Genomic DNA, 17,491 nt, shown 5'->3' with positions numbered 1-17,491 from the left:
CACCAACTGGCTCATTGATGCCTACCGCAGCGTGTGGGACGCGGGCCGCAACATGCTGGGCCTCCGCCTGCCTCACCAGCCGGACGCCAGCCCGCCGGCGGTAGAGCTGCCGCTGCGCCAGCGCAACCGCGCCGCCGGTGCCTGCCACGCTGTCTCGTCCGGGCGAGCGCCCGACACCAGCACCAGCCGCACGGTGATCGCTGCAGCCCTGGCCTGCGTCGCCGCCCCCACGGCGCGGTCCCACACAGATGCAGTCGGCGTGCCGCCCCTGACGGGCACGGGTGCGGGGACCGGTGGCTGCACGTCAGGCGGCCGCAACGGCCCCGAGTCCGACGAAGAGAGCAGCGACTACGAGTCCGGCGAGGAGAGCAGCGACTACGAGTCCGGCGAGGAGAGCAGCGGCTACGAGTCTGGCGAGGAGAGCAGCGGCTACGAGTCCGGCGAGGAGAGCAGCGGCCACGAGTCTGACGAGGAGAGCAGCGATGATGACTCTGGCGGAGGAGGCTCGCCGAGCGCCAGCGCCGGCAGCGCGCCCATTGCACCCGGCCCGCCGACCGCGCGCCCCACCGACGTCCTCTGCGAGCGCTGCGACAGCTGGGACCACCACGCCCGCAGCTGCCCTTGGCGCTGCGACCAGCTGCCGTGCATCCGCTCCTTCAACAAGGCGCAGCGCCGCTGCGCGGAAGCGGCCGTGGCCTGCGGCCCGGCAGACGTTGCAGCTGAGCGCGCCCGCGACCCCGCGCGGTCCCCCTGCCGCGCATTCCCCACCGCGTCGCCATCGCCTCCGCCACCTCCACCGGGCTCTGCTGCGTCGTCGCCGCCCCCGCCGCCTCAGCCGCCCAGCTCCGGGTTGCCTCCACCGCTGCAGCTGCTGGCCGCCGCTGCGCCGACGCCGGCCTATGCCTGGGCACCGCCGTCGCCGGGCTCTGCTGCGTCGTCGCCGCCCCCGCCGCCTCAGCCGCCAGGCTCCGTGTGGCCTCCGCCGCTGCAGCTGCTGGCCGCCGCTGCACCGTCACCGGCCTTTGCCTGGGCACCGCCGTCGCCGGGCTCTGCTGCGCCGTCGCCGCCCCCGCCGCCTCAGCATCCAGGCTCCGCGTCGCCTCCGCCGCTGCAGCCGCCAGGCTCCGTGTTGCCTCCGCCGCTGCAGCTGCTGGCCGCCGCTGCACCGTCGCCGGCCGATGCCTGGGCACCGCCATCGCCGGGCTCTGCTGCGTCGTCGCCGCCTCGGCCGCCCCAGCCGCCAGGCTCCGTGTTGCCTCCGCCGCTGCAGCTGCTGGCCGCCGCTGCACCGTCGCCGGCCTATGCCTGGGCACCGCCGTCGCCGGGCTCTGCTGCGTCGTCGCCGCCCCCGCCGCCTCAGTCACCAGGCTCTGCGTCGCCTCCGCCGCTGCAGCTGCTGGCAGCCGCTGCGCCGTCGCCAGCCCACGCCACGGCACCGCCGTCGCCGGGCTCTGCTGCGTCGTCGCCGCCCCCGCCGCCTCAGTCACCAGGCTCTGTGTCGCCTCCGCCGCTGCAGCTGGTGGCCACCGCTGCGCCGTCGCCAGCCCACGCCACGGCACCGCCGTCGCCGGGCTCTGCTGCGTCGTCGCAGCCTCGGCCGCCTCAGCCGCCAGGCTCCGCGCCGCGTCCGCCGGCCTACACCTCGGCACTGCCGTTGCCGGGCTTTGCCGATCTGCTGCCACCACCCCGGCGCTCGCCAGGCTCGCCGCCGCCGCTCCTCGCGCCGTCACCGCAGCGGCCGGGCTCTGCCGCCGACCCCTGGCGGTCAAAACTCCCCAGCGAGACCTGGTGGCAATTCCTGGGCCGCATGCGCGCAGCGGGCATCCACCTGACGGCCATGCCGGAGTCCGAGTGGGCTGGTCAAGGGCGGCCGCCACCGGAGGCGGACCCGCCACCGCTGTCAGCCAGCCGCAGCGCCTCGCCTGTGCACCAAGTGGCCCTTGGCTTCGCCGCGCCGCCGTCGCCGGCAGTGGCCTCGCCCGCAGCAGCTTCCGCTGCGCCCAGCCCGGCGGCTGGCCGCACACCCGAGCGCATGACGTTCGACGCCCTGTTGCTGCGCCACGCCGCCGCGGAAGCGGCGGCGTCCTCCACCTACCCAGGCGCCCCGCCGCCCGGCCGCCCGGCGCCGCTGAGTCCGGCCGCGCCACACACCGCGGCCGCAGCGTCATTGCTCCCGCCCAACGCCTCCTGCGCCCCCGCCGCGCCACTCGTGGCCCCAGAGCTGGGCCTCCCGCGCCTGCGACCCATCATGACCCGCGGCGGCAGTTCCTCGGCTGCGCCGCTGCCATCCGGCGGCTGCGATCTCGCCCCATGCTCGCCGGCCATGCCGCCACCGGTGGCGTGGCCGCCGCAGTCAGCCTCGGGGCCCGGGCTCCCGCCGCTGCCCACGGCCGCGCTCCCGGACCAAGGCTGGTCCGCACCGCCGTCGCAGCCCTCCCTCGGCGCCCCGTCGGGCCTCGCCGCTGGCCCGCCGCCACCATCACCCTCGCTACTGGCCGAAGCCGAGGACCTGGTGGCGGCCTTCTTGCACCGCGTGCCGCCACACGCGCGTGCGTGGGCCCGCCTGGCGGTCATGACTGCTGCCGCCGGCGGCACCTGCGACGTCCTGCGCCTGCTGCCAACCGCCACGCCGGCGTGGCCGCTCCCCGCCCCTTCTCCCCTGCCGCCGTTCACCCCGGCGTTCCCTCCGCCGCTCAGCGCCGTGCCGCTGGGCGGCGCGCAGTCATGAGCGCGCACGGGGCGGGTGGGGAGTTCGGAGGCTCCGCCACCTATGACCCCGAGGACTCCGAGGACGACGAAGTGCCGCCCTTGAATCCCCCAAGCGACGATGAGGAGGACTTTGACGACGCTGGCGCCCGCGGGGGGCCCAGCTCTCACATGACCACGGGACAGCTTCCGCCCGCCGACTCGCTGCGCGTGCTACCCACCGCCATTCCCCTGGAGGCGGGCCCTGCGCTGCCGAGCTGCAACGACCCCGAAGGCCGGCGCGAACCACTGCCCCATGACCTACACACCAAGCAGCCCGGCGGCTGGATGCTATACCAGCACCCTGACGCTACTGACGCTGACGTCAACCGGCTGCTGCGCCTGGTAGCGCAGTTCGACACCGGCGGCTCTGACGGGCTGTTCGCGCGCAGCCTGGATGACCTCACGGGCTACCGTGGCGGATGTGATCCGGTGGAGATCAACCTGTCGCACGACCGCTCCATCTACGAGTGCCCGCGCAAGCACACGCCGGCCGAGTACGCCATCATGGACGCGAAGTGTGAGCAGCTGCGGCAAGCTGGCATCATCGTGCGTGCGCCCCCCGAGGCCAAGTACGCCATGAACAGCACCATGCCGGCCAAGCGCGCCCTGGACGGCACCATGACGGACACGCGCTTCTGCCAGGACGCGCGGCGCCTGAACGAGGCCACCATCCCAGACAGCCACCAGCTGCCACTGCCGGAGGACCTGTTCCAGCTGATGGCCAACGCTAAGGTGTGGGCTAAGGCCGACGCACGTGCGGCCTTCAACCAGCTGCCCATCAAGCTGGAGGACCAGCCCAAGACCGCGTTCTGGTGGCGCCGCGAGCTCTGGATGTACACGCGCCTGCTCTATGGGCTGCGCAACGCCACGTCCAACTTCCAACGCGTGCTGGACACCCACCTCCGCGACTGGGGCCTTGCGCACCGCGTAGTGGCGTTTGTGGACGACCTGGCGGCCTGGGCTGAGACTGTGCCGGAGCTCATTGACGTGCTGTGCGGCCTGTTCCGCATGCTCACCTCCATTGGCATCAAGCTGCACCCCGAGAAGACCGTGCTGCTAGCTGACGGCATTGAGTTCCTCGGCCACTACGTCAGCCCGCGCGGCCTGCAGCCCACCGCCGCCAAGATCGCCGCCTTCATGGCCCTGCAACCCGCGACCTGCCTCTTGGAATGCCAACGCCTACTCGGCTCTTTCGGCTACTACCGAGGGTATGTCGACCACTACTCGGTCAAGATGGCGCCCATCACGGCGCTCACGGCCAAGGCAGTGGAGTGGGGCCCGGACACGTGGACCGCAGAGCAGCAGCGCGCCCTGGACGCCATCAAGCACGAGTTTGCAGAAGGCGACCTGGTGCTGCGGCCGCTGGACCCCCAGCGTGAGCTCATCCTGCACACGGACTGGTGTGAGGTGGGCATCAGCGGCGTGCTGGGGCAGCTGGATGACGACGCGCTGGAGTACATGGTGGCCTGTGTCAGCCGCACCTGCAACGTGCATGAGCGGCGCTACGGCAGCTACAAGGGCGAGTTGCTTGCGGCGGTGTGGGCTGTCCAGACGCTGCGGCCGTACCTGCACGGCCGCCGCTTCACTCTCGTCACCGACCACGGGCCGTTGGAGTGGCTGATGACCCAGCGCGACCTCACTGGCCAGGCCGCGCGGTGGGCGCTGATCCTGCAGCAGTACGTGTTCAGCGTTGTGCACCGGCCCGGCAAGCTGCATCAGAACGCCGACGCTCTCAGCCGCTGCCCGCTGCCGACGGACGTTGATGCGGCTGGCGCGCGGCTGGACCAAGCGGATGAGCCACCACCGCCGCCGCCACCCGTGGTGTTGTACCCCGGCCGCCGCCTGCCCGCCTACGCCCAGCCCCCCACCGCCACCACCCTCACCACCATCGCGGAGGCCGCTCTTCCGTCCGCCGACGGCTGGCTGCCGCGGCTTGCCGCGCGCTTGGCCAGCTCCACGGGCGCTGCCTGGCCCTCCACCACCGTGGCCGGTGCCCGTGCCTCAGCCGTCTGCCTCGCCACGCTGCATGCCAGCCGCGCCGCCGGGCCGGGCGCCTGCGTGGTGGACGGCTCGGACCTCCTGGCAGGCCACAACGGCACCACCAGCGATGTCAGGGAGATGGCGCCGGCGGCGGACACAGCGGTGCGCACAGCGGTGGCGCTGGTCAACCGGCATGGGGCTAGCCTGCGGCAGCTGCGGCTGACGCCGCGGCTGCGGCTTCGGCTCTGCACTGCGCGGGGCAGCGTCGTAGGGCTCGACACCAGCCTGCAGCAGCACTCTTTCTTCGACGCAGCGCAGGGCGACGGCGTTGCAGTGCTGGAAGCACCCGGCGGCCTGGCTGCCGGGCTGCAGGCCTGCCTACGATTGGGCATCAAGGTGCGGCGCTACGTGTCCATGGAGCCTCAGCCCGCAGTGCTGGGAGCCGTCGAGAAGCTGGTGCGGGCACTGGCCGCCGCCAACCCGCTGTGCCTGCCGCTTGCGGCCTGGCGGCAGGCCGGGGCGCCCCGGCAAACCGCACTGAGCGGCCTGCCGCTGCGCGACGGCGGGCAATGGCTGGTCTTCGCCAGCTGGGGTAGCACCAACGGCTGGAGCGACGCTGACGCCCTCAGCTTCGTGGGTGGCCTCCAGCTGGCGCTCCGCAAGCAGCACTGCGCACCGCCGGCCTACCTCCTCCACGGCCCAACCACCACCCGCGCCGAGCAGGAGCAGCTGGGTTTCCCCTTCGGCCTGCCTGCGACGATGGACACAGTGCAAGCGGGCGTCGCCGCTCACAGGCTGGTGACGCTGTACACCAACCTTGCGGCGGCTGAGCACCTCGCGGCTGTGCTGGAGCGGCTGCCGCCTGAGCCCGACCGCACCCTGGCGCAACAGCTGGAACCGGGCCGCCGCCCCATGGTTGCGCTGCGGGTGGAGCCCCTACCCTACCGCCCAGCCCACGTCCCTGGCCAGCGACTGGTGGCCCTCCCGGCCGGGTCCGACGCGCCGCCATTGCGCACAGTACCCGGCGACGAGCCCTGCCATCTGTCAGTCACGGACTGGGAAGCGGTCCTCGGCCACCGGCCCGGCACTGCCGACACGCTACCGCCTGACCTGGCCATCCCAGCCCTGCGCAACCCCATCTCGCCCCGCACCGCCGCCACCGCCCTCGCCGCCTGCCTCGCCCTCCAGCGCAGCTACCTCACGCCCCACGACACGCATGCCCCGCCGCCTCTGCGTGTGGCCCCGGCACCGTCGCCGCTGGGGGGGGATGAGCCCGCGGGAGAGGATGACCAAGCAACGGTCATTGCGCGCGGGCTGCTACAGCGGCAGCCGGCGCCGGACCTTGCCTTCACCTTTTCCACGCTGGCCGCAGTTGCAGCAGACGCACAGGAGCAGGCGACTGCTACGGCAGAGAATCAGAGCTGGACGGACGTGTGGGAGGATGCAGAGGTCTTGGCGGCGCTGCGGGCCGGCGGGGCAGCAGCTGGGGGGGCAGCGCCACGACGGGTGACACGGCGTATGGCGGACTACCGCTGGGTCAACGGGCAGCTGCTGCGCAACATGTCGGACGGCCTCACCAGGGTGTGCCCGCCGCCGGACCAGAGGGTGGCGCTAACGCAGGCGGTGCATCAGCGCACGGGCCACCTGGGCGTCCGGCGGACGCTGGCACTGCTGCAGACTGGGCACTGGTGGTACGGCATGAAGAACACCGTGCGGCAGGTGCTCCGGGCCTGCCGCGCCTGCGACATGAGCAACGCTCGCGGTGAGGCGCTGCCATCCAGGCTCAGCCCGCTGCCGGTCATGGGGCTCTTCTATCGCCTCGGCGTGGACCTGGCCGGCCCTCTGCCGCCATCGGAGCCGGACGGCAACCGCTACGTCATGGTCGTGATCGAGCACTTCTCAAAGCACGTGGAGCTGCTGCCGCTGCGCGACAAGACGGCGGCACGCACAGCCCGGGCGCTGGCAGACGTGTTCGCGCGGTTTGGCGCGCCGGCTGAGGTGCTGACGGACAACGGCAGCGAGTTTGAGGGCGAGTTCGCAGAGCTACTGGAGCGCAGCTGCGTGGACCACCGCCGCACCTCGCCCGGCCATCCCCAAGCAGACGGTGCGGCGGAGCGCGTGGTCCAGGTGCTGAAGCAGGCGCTGCGGAAGACCTGCTACCTGGCCGCCGACGCCAGCGCGTGGGAGCAGGCACTGCCAGAGCTGCTTCTGGGCTACCGCTGCTCGCCCCAGGCCTCCACCCGCTACTCGCCCTATGAGCTCCTGTTCGGAGGTGTCGCCCCAGTCATCCCACCTGCGGTGCGTGAGCGGATCTCAGTGCCGTTGGACTTTGAGGACCCCGAGGCGGCGACGGCGTCTCTGCTGGCACGTATGGAGTGGGTGCGGCAAGCCTACCCTGCCGCCGCCAGCAACCTGCTCATCGCGCAGCACCGCGACACCCTGCGCTACTCCGCCATCCGCACGGGACGCTACCTGGCGAAGCCAATCACATACGCACCCGGCGACTACGTCTACGTGCGGCGGGTGGACGCCGCGCAGCGCCCCACCCTGCATTTTGGCCAGCACGACACCATCCTGCGCGTGGAGTGCATTGGGCCCCTGGGCGTGGCCGTCCTGGTCGGCCGCGACGGTGCCCGCGTGCGGCGCCGTGCTGAACACCTGCGCCCATGCCACCTGGACATCGACCCCGCCATCGACCCGCAGCTGTTCCGCCCCCAGCGCGACCTGCAGTGCGAGGTCTGCGGCTCCCCGCACCAGGAGGCTAAGATGGTGCTGTGCGACGGCTGCAACACCGGCTGGCACACCCACTGCCTGCGGCTGCCGCGTGTGCCCCGTGGCCAGTGGCTGTGCCCGCGCTGCAAGGAGCTGGACGCCGAGGAGGAGGTGCTGCGGGCAGGCTGGGCGGCTGAGGAGACTGGCGACGCTGCCGCCCCGGCGGCGGCGGCCGCTGGGCTGGCAGGCACGGCGGCTGGAGAGGCTGGCGCCGCGGCCGCAGCGCCCCAATTCGGGGCCGCCGGCCGCCGCGAGCGGCGCGGTGTGCCGGCCGCGGCGGCTGAGAGCGAGGAGCTGGGCCGCCTGCTGTTCCCCCGAGCCCGCACCCGGCGGCTTGACGAGGCCGCCTCCGATCTGGGGGGGCGGCGCGTGCGCAGGGCTGAGGAGGGACCGGACGGAGTGCTGGAGTACCTGGGCGCGCTGGCGCGGCCGCGGTACTTCCGCGTGCAGTGGAGTGACGGCGAGGAGCAGCAGCTGACGCTGGCGGAGGCGCGTCGGTTGCTCGCAGACTAGGTTGGCGGGGAGTGGGGAGGGTCGGGCAGGGGGCTATTCAGAGGTTCACGAGGGAGAGGGCTAGGGGGGCGAGCGCTGGGGGGGCAGTGGGCTTTGTGCAGCGGCTCGCAGCCTGTCTCCACCACGGCTTGATCAGGCCTTGAGCGTCAGCCTGCCGCACCTACGCCAGAGGCGATTCAGCGGACTGGGCCATGGGAGGCAGTGAGCGGAGCCAGGAGCCGCCATGGCCATGCATTGCCCCCAGCGGAAGGGCCGGGACAGCCGGCGCCTTGAGGAGCGTCAGCATTTAGTAGGAGTAGCGAACGTACGGCTGTGGGGGCAGGTGGGGTTAGGCAGAGCATGTTAGTGCAGGAGTAGGTAGGGTGCAGGCCCAAACCGCGGGACCATATGCGTGCGAAGTTATGTGTGAGGCCCAAACTACGGGACCTGATGCGTGCCGTTGGTTGGCTGCGTGCGTGTGCTCGTGCCCTTGCTGTGCGTGCTGCCACCGGTCACTAGTACAACCATGCCGTCGTTAGGACCCCGGACATGTTTGTGGGGGGGACTTCAGCCCCCGGTGGCAGCCCTAGAGCAAAACATGGCTGGGGCGTGACAGCTGTCGTGCGCCGTTGCCGGCGTGTGTCATTCACCGGCAACCAGTGCCTGAGTATGAGTCATGAGGCGGGTAACAGCGTGTGAACTTAGGAGCGGGAAGTTACCCCAGCGGTTGAGAACTGACGAGCTGTGGGTGGGTTGTGCGAACTACGTCCCGGTGTGTGGCTAGAGGTTTGGCGTCTGTGGTTTAATTGTAGCCGTGTGACGGTGGTGTCTCTCTGGCTCTGGCGTCACCTTCGCCTGCACTGCGCAGGGCGAAGGCTCGTGGGCTCGTGTTGGAGGCGTTGGGCAGCTGGTCATGCGGGCGCTGAGCTGAGGAGGAGCTGCGTTGGGGGTCTGTTTGCCGTGGTGCTTTATAAGTGCGTGCTCAGGGGAGCTTGGGGTCCAGGTTTCGTAGACGGGCGGTTGGCTTGCCCTGCTGGGTGGTGAGCGTTGGGTGTCGGGCAGGGGGCCGCCCATGCAGGAGGCGGTGGCTCCCTAGTCCCGCAACACCGGCCCTGGCCCGTTGTTGCGGTGTTGCTCTCTCTCACACGACCTATCGTGCGTAGCTTTGTGAAAGCATCGGAGTGATCAACCGACTGCTGCCTCAGACTCAATACCTGGGGCCGGGCTGCGGAGCGCTTTCACGCAACCAAACTCAACCACGGGGCATCAGTTACCAGCCGCTCGCACGCAGCCGCTGTAGCTAGCTCAATTAAGGCCCGCTCGGCTTAGTCCACCGAGCGCCCAGCCAGCTGGGAAAGACCGCCCTCGCCCCCGGAGTCGCCATCGACAGCTGACGAGCAGTCGACCGTCCGCCCTCTGGCCCTAGCGAGTGGCCGCCGCCACAGCGCCTTCCGGTGGCGGCCGCCCTTGACCAGCCCACTCGGACTCCGGCATGGCCGTCAGGTGGATGCCCGCTGCGCGCATGCGGCCCAGGAATTGCCACCAGGTCTCGCTGGGGAGTTTTGACCGCCAGGGGTCGGCGGCAGAGCCCGGCCGCTGCGGTGACGGCGCGAGGAGCGGCGGCGGCGAGCCTGGCGAGCGCCGGGGTGGTGGCAGCAGATCGGCAAAGCCCGGCAACGGCAGTGCCGAGGTGTAGGCCGGCGGACGCGGCGCGGAGCCTGGCGGCTGAGGCGGCCGAGGCTGCGACGACGCAGCAGAGCCCGGCGACGGCGGTGCCGTGGCGTGGGCTGGCGACGGCGCAGCGGTGGCCACCAGCTGCAGCGGCGGAGGCGACACAGAGCCTGGTGACTGAGGCGGCGGGGGCGGCGACGACGCAGCAGAGCCCGGCGATGGCGGTGCCGTGGCGTGGGCTGGCGACGGCGCAGCGGCTGCCAGCAGCTGCAGCGGCGGAGGCGACGCAGAGCCTGGTGACTGAGGCGGCGGGGGCGGCGACGACGCAGCAGAGCCCGGCGACGGCGGTGCCCAGGCATAGGCCGGCGACGGTGCAGCGGCGGCCAGCAGCTGCAGCGGCGGAGGCAACACGGAGCCTGGCGGCTGGGGCGGCCGAGGCGGCGACGACGCAGCAGAGCCCGGCGATGGCGGTGCCCAGGCATCGGCCGGCGACGGTGCAGCGGCGGCCAGCAGCTGCAGCGGCGGAGGCAACACGGAGCCTGGCGGCTGCAGCGGCGGAGGCGACGCGGAGCCTGGATGCTGAGGCGGCGGGGGCGGCGACGGCGCAGCAGAGCCCGGCGACGGCGGTGCCCAGGCAAAGGCCGGTGACGGTGCAGCGGCGGCCAGCAGCTGCAGCGGCGGAGGCCACACGGAGCCTGGCGGCTGAGGCGGCGGGGGCGGCGACGACGCAGCAGAGCCCGGCGACGGCGGTGCCCAGGCATAGGCCGGCGTCGGCGCAGCGGCGGCCAGCAGCTGCAGCGGTGGAGGCAACCCGGAGCTGGGCGGCTGAGGCGGCGGGGGCGGCGACGACGCAGCAGAGCCCGGTGGAGGTGGCGGAGGCGATGGCGACGCGGTGGGGAATGCGCGGCAGGGGGACCGCGCGGGGTCGCGGGCGCGCTCAGCTGCAACGTCTGCCGGGCCGCAGGCCACGGCCGCTTCCGCGCAGCGGCGCTGCGCCTTGTTGAAGGAGCGGATGCACGGCAGCTGGTCGCAGCGCCAAGGGCAGCTGCGGGCGTGGTGGTCCCAGCTGTCGCAGCGCTCGCAGAGGACGTCGGTGGGGCGCGCGGTCGGCGGGCCGGGTGCAATGGGCGCGCTGCCGGCGCTGGCGCTCGGCGAGCCTCCTCCGCCAGAGTCATCATCGCTGCTCTCCTCGTCAGACTCGTGGCCGCTGCTCTCCTCGCCGGACTCGTAGCCGCTGCTCTCCTCGCCAGACTCGTAGCCGCTGCTCTCCTCGCCGGACTCGTAGTCGCTGCTCTCCTCGCCGGACTCGTAGTCGCTGCTCTCTTCGTCGGACTCGGGGCCGTTGCGGCCGCCTGACGTGCAGCCACCGGTCCCCGCACCCGTGCCCGTCAGGGGCGGCACGCCGACTGCATCTGTGTGGGACCGCGCCGTGGGGGCGGCGACGCAGGCCAGGGCTGCAGCGATCACCGTGCGGCTGGTGCTGGTGTCGGGCGCTCGCCCGGACGAGACAGCGTGGCAGGCACCGGCGGCGCGGTTGCGCTGGCGCAGCGGCAGCTCTACCGCCGGCGGGCTGGCGTCCGGCTGGTGAGGCAGGCGGAGGCCCAGCATGTTGCGGCCCGCGTCCCACACGCTGCGGTAGGCATCAATGAGCCAGTTGGTGCCGAGCAGGATGTCGAAGACTTGCGGGCCCGGCACCACAAAGCAGACGACGCGTGTGGTGTGCTGCTGCTCCGTGCCCGCCAGCACCGTCAGTGGCAGGCCACCCCGGATCTGCGCCAGCTCGCTGGTGACGCCGCCGACGCTGGACACGTAGATGCCGGTGTCGTACTGCAGTGGCAGCCCACGGGAGCTGGCGGCCTCGGTCACTGTCAGGGTGACATCGCTGGCGGGGTCGGGCAGCGCGGCGGCGTAGGGGGTGCCCTGCGACGACAGCCCGTCCACCAACAACAGCGGTCCAACGCCCCGGCCGAGCTTCATGGCCGAGTGGTGGGTGCAGCCTGCCGCGGCCTGCGCGTCCAGCCGCCGGAGCAGCCGGGCATAGCGCCGCACATCGCCCTCCAGGCGTGTGATCTGCAGGCCCTGGTCCCGCAGCACGGCGTGAAGCGCGGCAAACTTGGCGTCGTTCAGGTGGGCACGCACGCGGTTGTCGGCCCCGCTGGGCGCCCCGTCGCTGCTGGCGGCGGTGGCTGCTGGTATCGCTGCTGCGGGCCGGGTGGAGGTGGAGGCGGCAGCGTCACTGCCGGTGGTGGCGGAGGGGCACGCGGCGGTGGTGGTGGAGGAGGAGGCGGTGGGGGTGGCGGCGCCGTCGGCAGGGGCAGGGGCGCAGCGGCGGGCGGCAGCGGCTGGGAGCGGCTGGAACGACAGCGGCAGGGCGGACTGCATCGGCCCAGAGCTGGGGGGCCGCGCCGCCAGGTGGAAGATGTGGGCCGGCCCGAACTCGGCATCCCAGCAGTCGCCCAGCTCCATCCCTGAGGCACCCGCAACTTGGCTGTGGCTGACGGCCGCGGTCGCCGATGGCAGCGGCGGCCGCTCCGAGTGCCCGCCAGTGTCATACAGCGAACGCACCGTGGCCACGCTCAGGTCATCCGCCAGCTCGCGGCGCGCGGCACGGTGGGGCGGGCAGAGCGCGGCGGCAGAAGCTGGCTGGGCGGTCTCGGCGGGTAGCGCGGCAGTGACGTGCGCGTGGGCCTGCGCCGGCGCCGGCGCCGGCGCCTTGTGGAAGGCGCGGGCGCCCTCACCCGTCGCGATACGGCGCGCCGCCTCCCGGGCCCGGTTGGACGACACCAGGGCAGAGTAGGCACGGCACTGGTCCGCCGCGTGGTGACTGGTCTGGTGGTACAGGCACCACTGCGCATCGCCGGGCTTCCGCTGGTTGACGGTGGTGTCCGGCACGAGGTTCTCACGCCGCATGAGGTCCGCTTGCGAGACGACCGGCAGCTGGTTGACCTGGTGCGCATGAGCTGCGGCGGCTGGCGCCGCCGCAGCCGGCGCAGGAGGGGCGGCCGGGGCGGCGGGAGCAGCAGGGGCGGCGGGAGCGGCGGCGGGGGCAGGGCTGGCGGCGGCCGAAGAGGCAGCCGTGACATGCACCGCGGCGGCTGGGGTGGGTGCGGCGATGCCGCGGAAGGCCGCTTGCGCCTCCGCGAGGCAGTTGGCGACCAGCGTCACGGAGAGCACCTGCCCCTCGGGCAGCGCCTTCTGCTCGCGCGTGAGGTTCATGATGAACAGGTCGCGCCACGGCTGCGTGACGGCGGTGCGCATGACGCCCTCGCTGAACACCTTGCCCAGCATGTCCTTGTGGCACAGCGCCGTGTCCGCGCGGTGCAGGGACAGGAAGCGCTGCGCGGCGGCGGTGGCGGCCTCGGTGGCGCCCAGGGTGAAGCCAAACAGCGGCGACGGCCCGAAGCTCGCCGGCGTGTGCATGGCCGCCAGGAACTCCGCCAGCCAGAAATGCGCCACGTGCGGCACCCGCACGGTGCCGTCCGCGTCGATGAAGGCCTGCCCGCGCCAGTCCACCAGGCTGCCGCCCACCGCGACCCATCGCCCGCGATGCCGCTCAAGCGTGCGCTGGCCACCGTCGAGCTCCTCGTTGTTCCACACCCAGGCCCGCGACTCAGGGACGGATGCGCCGTTGATGAGGGCGCGGGCGATTAGGCGCGGGTCCTGCGCATAGGGGCTGTTGATGTCGGCGCACGCCGCCTGCTCCTCAGTGTAGCCGTGCGCGTCCACCATGAACCTGGCCCGCCCGGCGCGCTCGCCGTCGTACTGCTGCCGCCCGGTCTGACTCCACGAGGGAATGGGGCGCGCCGGCCGCAGCATTGCTGCCGCCGAAGGCCAGGCGGCGCCTGCGCTGCTGAGCGGGGCCCCGTTGGCGGGTGCCGCGGCCGCCAGATGGGCAGCAGCCATGCCCATGCGTGCCACTCCACCACTGCCGCCAGCTAGAGCCGCCGGTGGGGCCCCAGCTGCGGCCGCCGGGGGCGCAGCCGCGGCGGCGGCGTGGTCCAGCTGCGCCAGCAGGTGCGGCTGCCACGCCGGCAGGGGCATCGGCCACAGAGGGCAGCCGCCGGCGCTCGCCGGCGCCGAGCTTGAGCTGGACGAAGACGCCATGTTGACGACAGACACCGGCGGCTGGGGCGCGGCGGCGTCGGGCCCAGGCCCGGCGGCGGCTGCCGGCGGGGCAGGAGCGTCAGCGGCGGCAGCAGCGGCGGCGGCGGCTGGTGCTGCGGCTGCAGCCGGCGCGGGGGGCCCGAGCGCGGCGTGGAGGCGCTGCAGGTGCGCGAGGGCGGCAGCGCGGACCCTGGCCAGCTGAACCATGTCGTCGGGGGGCGCGGCGGCAGCGGGCGCGGCGGCGGCAGGAGGCGTGGCGGCGACAGGCGCAGCGGCGGCAGGCGCAGCGGCAGCGGGCGCAGCGGCGGCGGGCGCAGCGGCGGCGGGTGTGACGGCCGCTGCGGCGGCCACGGCAGCCTCGTGACGACGGAGACGCGCTGCCAACCTCGCTCCGTACCGGGCTCGCAAGCCGCCCAGGTGGGGGAAGAAGTCGGCCCCGGCGTCGGCGGCTGGCGGGGCAGCTGCCACGGCCGGAGATGGCCCGGGGTGCACGTGCAGGTGGATGTGCTGCGACGCAGACGGCTGCTGGCTGCGTGCGGAGTGCATGGACTCGCTGCCGGAGCGAGCAGAGGTGGAGGTGGTGCGGCGGGAGCTGCCGGAGCGGCCGGAGGAGCTCGAGGCCGCTGAGGCTGACGGCCGGCTGCTGGCGGCGAGGTTGAGCAGGTGCCGCCGCCGCGCGCGGTCCAGGCGCGGCGGGGAGGCCGCCGGCGCCAGCCCTCCCAACGCCAGCCCACCGGTGGGGCCACCACCCAGCATCTCGTGCACGGTGACGGCCGTCTCAGTCAGCAACGCTGCCGCGCGGCCCGCTGGCGGCGGCGGCCTGGGGTGGCCGGTGTCACGACGGGACCGGGCGAGGGCAGCCTGCAGCTCCTCTTCCTCCTCGTAGGCGGGGTTGTTGCACACGCGCCGGCCGTTGTTGGCGCCAGCCGGGGACAGCTCGGTGAGCTCGCGCGCAGCGGCCCGCCGGCGGCCGGAGGCGGTGTCCGCGGTCGAGGAGGTCTCCGACGCGCTGTCAGAGGGCCGGTAGGAGCTGGCGCTGGACCCCGTGGCATCGGAGGCCCAGGTGCGCCCACGGCGGCGGAGTACATCCGGGACGCCCAGGGCCAGGAAGGCCCCTTGCAGCCCCACCCCCGCCGCGGGCGTGGCACGCACGCTGCGGGGGGCAGCCGGCGCGCCGAAAGCCCTGCGCAACGCTTGGTCGAAGTTGCTGACGGACTGCGCGCGGCCAGGGTGGCGGGGAGGTAGGCCGGCGGCGGTGGCCGAGGGGCCGGCGGCGGCAGCAGCAGCGGCGCCGTAGGCGGCTCCAGCGGCGGCGGGCGGCTGCGCGGGGGCGGCGAAGGCGGGTGCGGCGGCGGCGACGGGTGCGGCAGCAGCAGCGGCGCCGTAGGCGGCTCCAGCGGCGGCAGGCGGCTGCGCGGGGGCGGCGAAGGCGGGTGCGGCGGCGGCGCCGGGCGCGGTGGCAGCAGCGGCGCCGTAGGCGGCTCCAGCGGCGGCGTGCGGCTGCGCGGGGGCGGCGAAGGCGGGTGCGGCGGCGGCGACGGGTGCAGCAGCAGCAGCGACGCCGTAGGCGGCTCCAGCGGCGGCGGGCGGCTGCACGGGGGCGGCGAAGGCGGGTGCGGCGGCGGCGACGGGTGCAGCAGCAGCAGCGACGCCGTAGGCGGCTCCGGCAGCGGCGGGCGGCTGCACGGGGGCGGCGAAGGCGGGTGCGGCGGCGGCGACGGGTGCAGCAGCAGCAGCGACGCCGTAGGCGGCTCCGGCAGCGGCGAGGGGCGCAAGGATGGCGGCGGGGGCGGGAGCGGCAGCAGCGGCGGCGTGCGCTGCGGCGGCTTCTGGTGCCTCGGCGGCCACCCGCCGCGCGGGGCCGTGAGCCTGGACGCGCTCAGCGGCAGACGGGCCCGCCGCCGCAGGGGCGGTGGCGCGCCCCTGCACGCGAAGGCTGCGGCGCAGGCCTCGGCCCTGGTCCGACTGGGGTGGCGAGGTCATGCCTGACCCCGTGATGGTGGCGCTCGGCTGGTTAGCTCAGAGCTGGCTGGCGGGCTGCGCCGGGTCGGCGAGCACTGCAGCGGAAGGGTGCAGGAGGGGACAGGGGCGTGGGCCCGGAGTCAGCCTCGGTGTGGGTAAGTGCGGAGCGCGGTGTGCAAGCACGGAGCGCGTTCGGCCTTCCCAGGGCAGCCCAACCGACTGGCCAGTCGGGTCCCAGTCGTTGTGCAGAACAAGCAAGCAGGATTAGCCGCTGTTGCTGACACACAAATGGGCTCCCAGTTCACCAGAAGTGCACCCAAGCTCGCAAGTAACTCAGCTGTGAATCACTTAGCGAGTGTCGAGGATGCGAAATCGCCAGCCCGCTCCCCCACGACCGCTGCGAGGCGAATCGCGAGGTTGCGGTGTTGCTGAAGGCGCTGTGGCGGCGGCCACTCGCTAGGGCCAGAGGGCGGACGGTCGACTGCTCGTCAGCTGTCGATGGCGACTCCGGGGGCGAGGGCGGTCTTTCCCAGCTGGCTGGGCGCTCGGTGGACTAAGCCGAGCGGGCCTTAATTGAGCTAGCTACAGCGGCTGCGTGCGAGCGGCTGGTAACTGATGCCCCGTGGTTGAGTTTGGTTGCGTGAAAGCGCTCCGCAGCCCGGCCCCAGGTATTGAGTCTGAGGCAGCAGTCGGTTGATCACTCCGATGCTTTCACAAAGCTACGCACGATAGGTCGTGTGAGAGAGAGCAACACCGCAACAACGGGCCAGGGCCGGTGTTGCGGGACTAGGGAGCCACCGCCTCCTGCATGGGCGGCCCCCTGCCCGACACCCAACGCTCACCACCCAGCAGGGCAAGCCAACCGCCCGTCTACGAAACCTGGACCCCAAGCTCCCCTGAGCACGCACTTATAAAGCACCACGGCAAACAGACCCCCAACGCAGCTCCTCCTCAGCTCAGCGCCCGCATGACCAGCTGCCCAACGCCTCCAACACGAGCCCACGAGCCTTCGCCCTGCGCAGTGCAGGCGAAGGTGACGCCAGAGCCAGAGAGACACCACCGTCACACGGCTACAATTAAACCACAGACGCCAAACCTCTAGCCACACACCGGGACGTAGTTCGCACAACCCACCCACAGCTCGTCAGTTCTCAACCGCTGGGGTAACTTCCCGCTCCTAAGTTCACACGCTGTTACCCGCCTCATGACTCATACTCAGGCACTGGTTGCCGGTGAATGACACACGCCGGCAACGGCGCACGACAGGTTCACCTGCGCACGCTCGTCCTTCGGGCCTGTTCGGATCGGCCCAAGCGCGTCAAAGCTCCGGCCTGTGGTGCTGCTTTGTTGCACTAAGCCAGGGCTGGGCGACGAGCTCAGCAGGTCTATGTGCGTCACAGGCACCTTTTGAGGTTGACGCCGGTTAACTTCCGGGGTCCGGATCTTGGAAGACTGGAGGATGTTGCCACATCCGCGCTGCCACCGGCATGTCAAGTACACCAATTACGCAAGTATTTCACCAAACACGCATCTCATCGACCGTTGGGGCCGCCGTGTGCCAGGGACTGCGTGCCACACCCGGGTGCCACTCCCGCTTTGGTCGGATGAGTCCAACCAACTTCGAGGCGCCGGTAGCACCTTCAGACGTTTTTCTCCGAGGCTGGCACGGTTCAAACCTCGGAGGAGGACTTCAGAAGTGTCGTACGGCGCACACTGTCCGGGGTTGCATGGTCCCAGCCAAACCCGCACGCTTGGAGGGCTC

General features: G+C 72.5%; 2 protein-coding genes across 2 annotated transcripts in view; one reads left to right on the top strand and one right to left on the bottom strand.

Moving 5' to 3' along the window:
* CHLRE_17g733450v5 (uncharacterized protein) overlaps window positions 1–9,184 on the top strand; it is a 16,566-nt gene extending 7,382 nt beyond the window's left edge. The window contains exons 3-5 of the mRNA XM_043072476.1: window positions 31–2,549; window positions 2,723–5,184; window positions 5,242–9,184. Coding sequence (XP_042914935.1) covers window positions 31–2,549; window positions 2,723–5,184; window positions 5,242–8,013 — 7,753 coding nt within the window. The 3' untranslated portion in view covers window positions 8,014–9,184. The remainder of the gene's footprint in view (window positions 1–30; window positions 2,550–2,722; window positions 5,185–5,241) is intronic.
* A 12-nt stretch (window positions 9,185–9,196) lies between these two features.
* Window positions 9,197–16,428, bottom strand: CHLRE_17g733425v5 (uncharacterized protein). The gene has a single exon (XM_043072475.1). The coding sequence runs from the start codon at window positions 15,748–15,750 to the stop codon at window positions 9,415–9,417; it is 6,336 nt and encodes a 2,111-aa protein (XP_042914934.1). The 5' UTR covers window positions 15,751–16,428; the 3' UTR covers window positions 9,197–9,414.
* Between the last annotated feature and the right edge of the window lie 1,063 nt (window positions 16,429–17,491).

This window comes from Chlamydomonas reinhardtii, chromosome 17, assembly GCF_000002595.2.
Source record: "Chlamydomonas reinhardtii strain CC-503 cw92 mt+ chromosome 17, whole genome shotgun sequence".
Classification (NCBI taxonomy): domain Eukaryota; kingdom Viridiplantae; phylum Chlorophyta; class Chlorophyceae; order Chlamydomonadales; family Chlamydomonadaceae; genus Chlamydomonas; species Chlamydomonas reinhardtii.
This window is presented reverse-complemented; position numbering and strand designations above follow the sequence as displayed.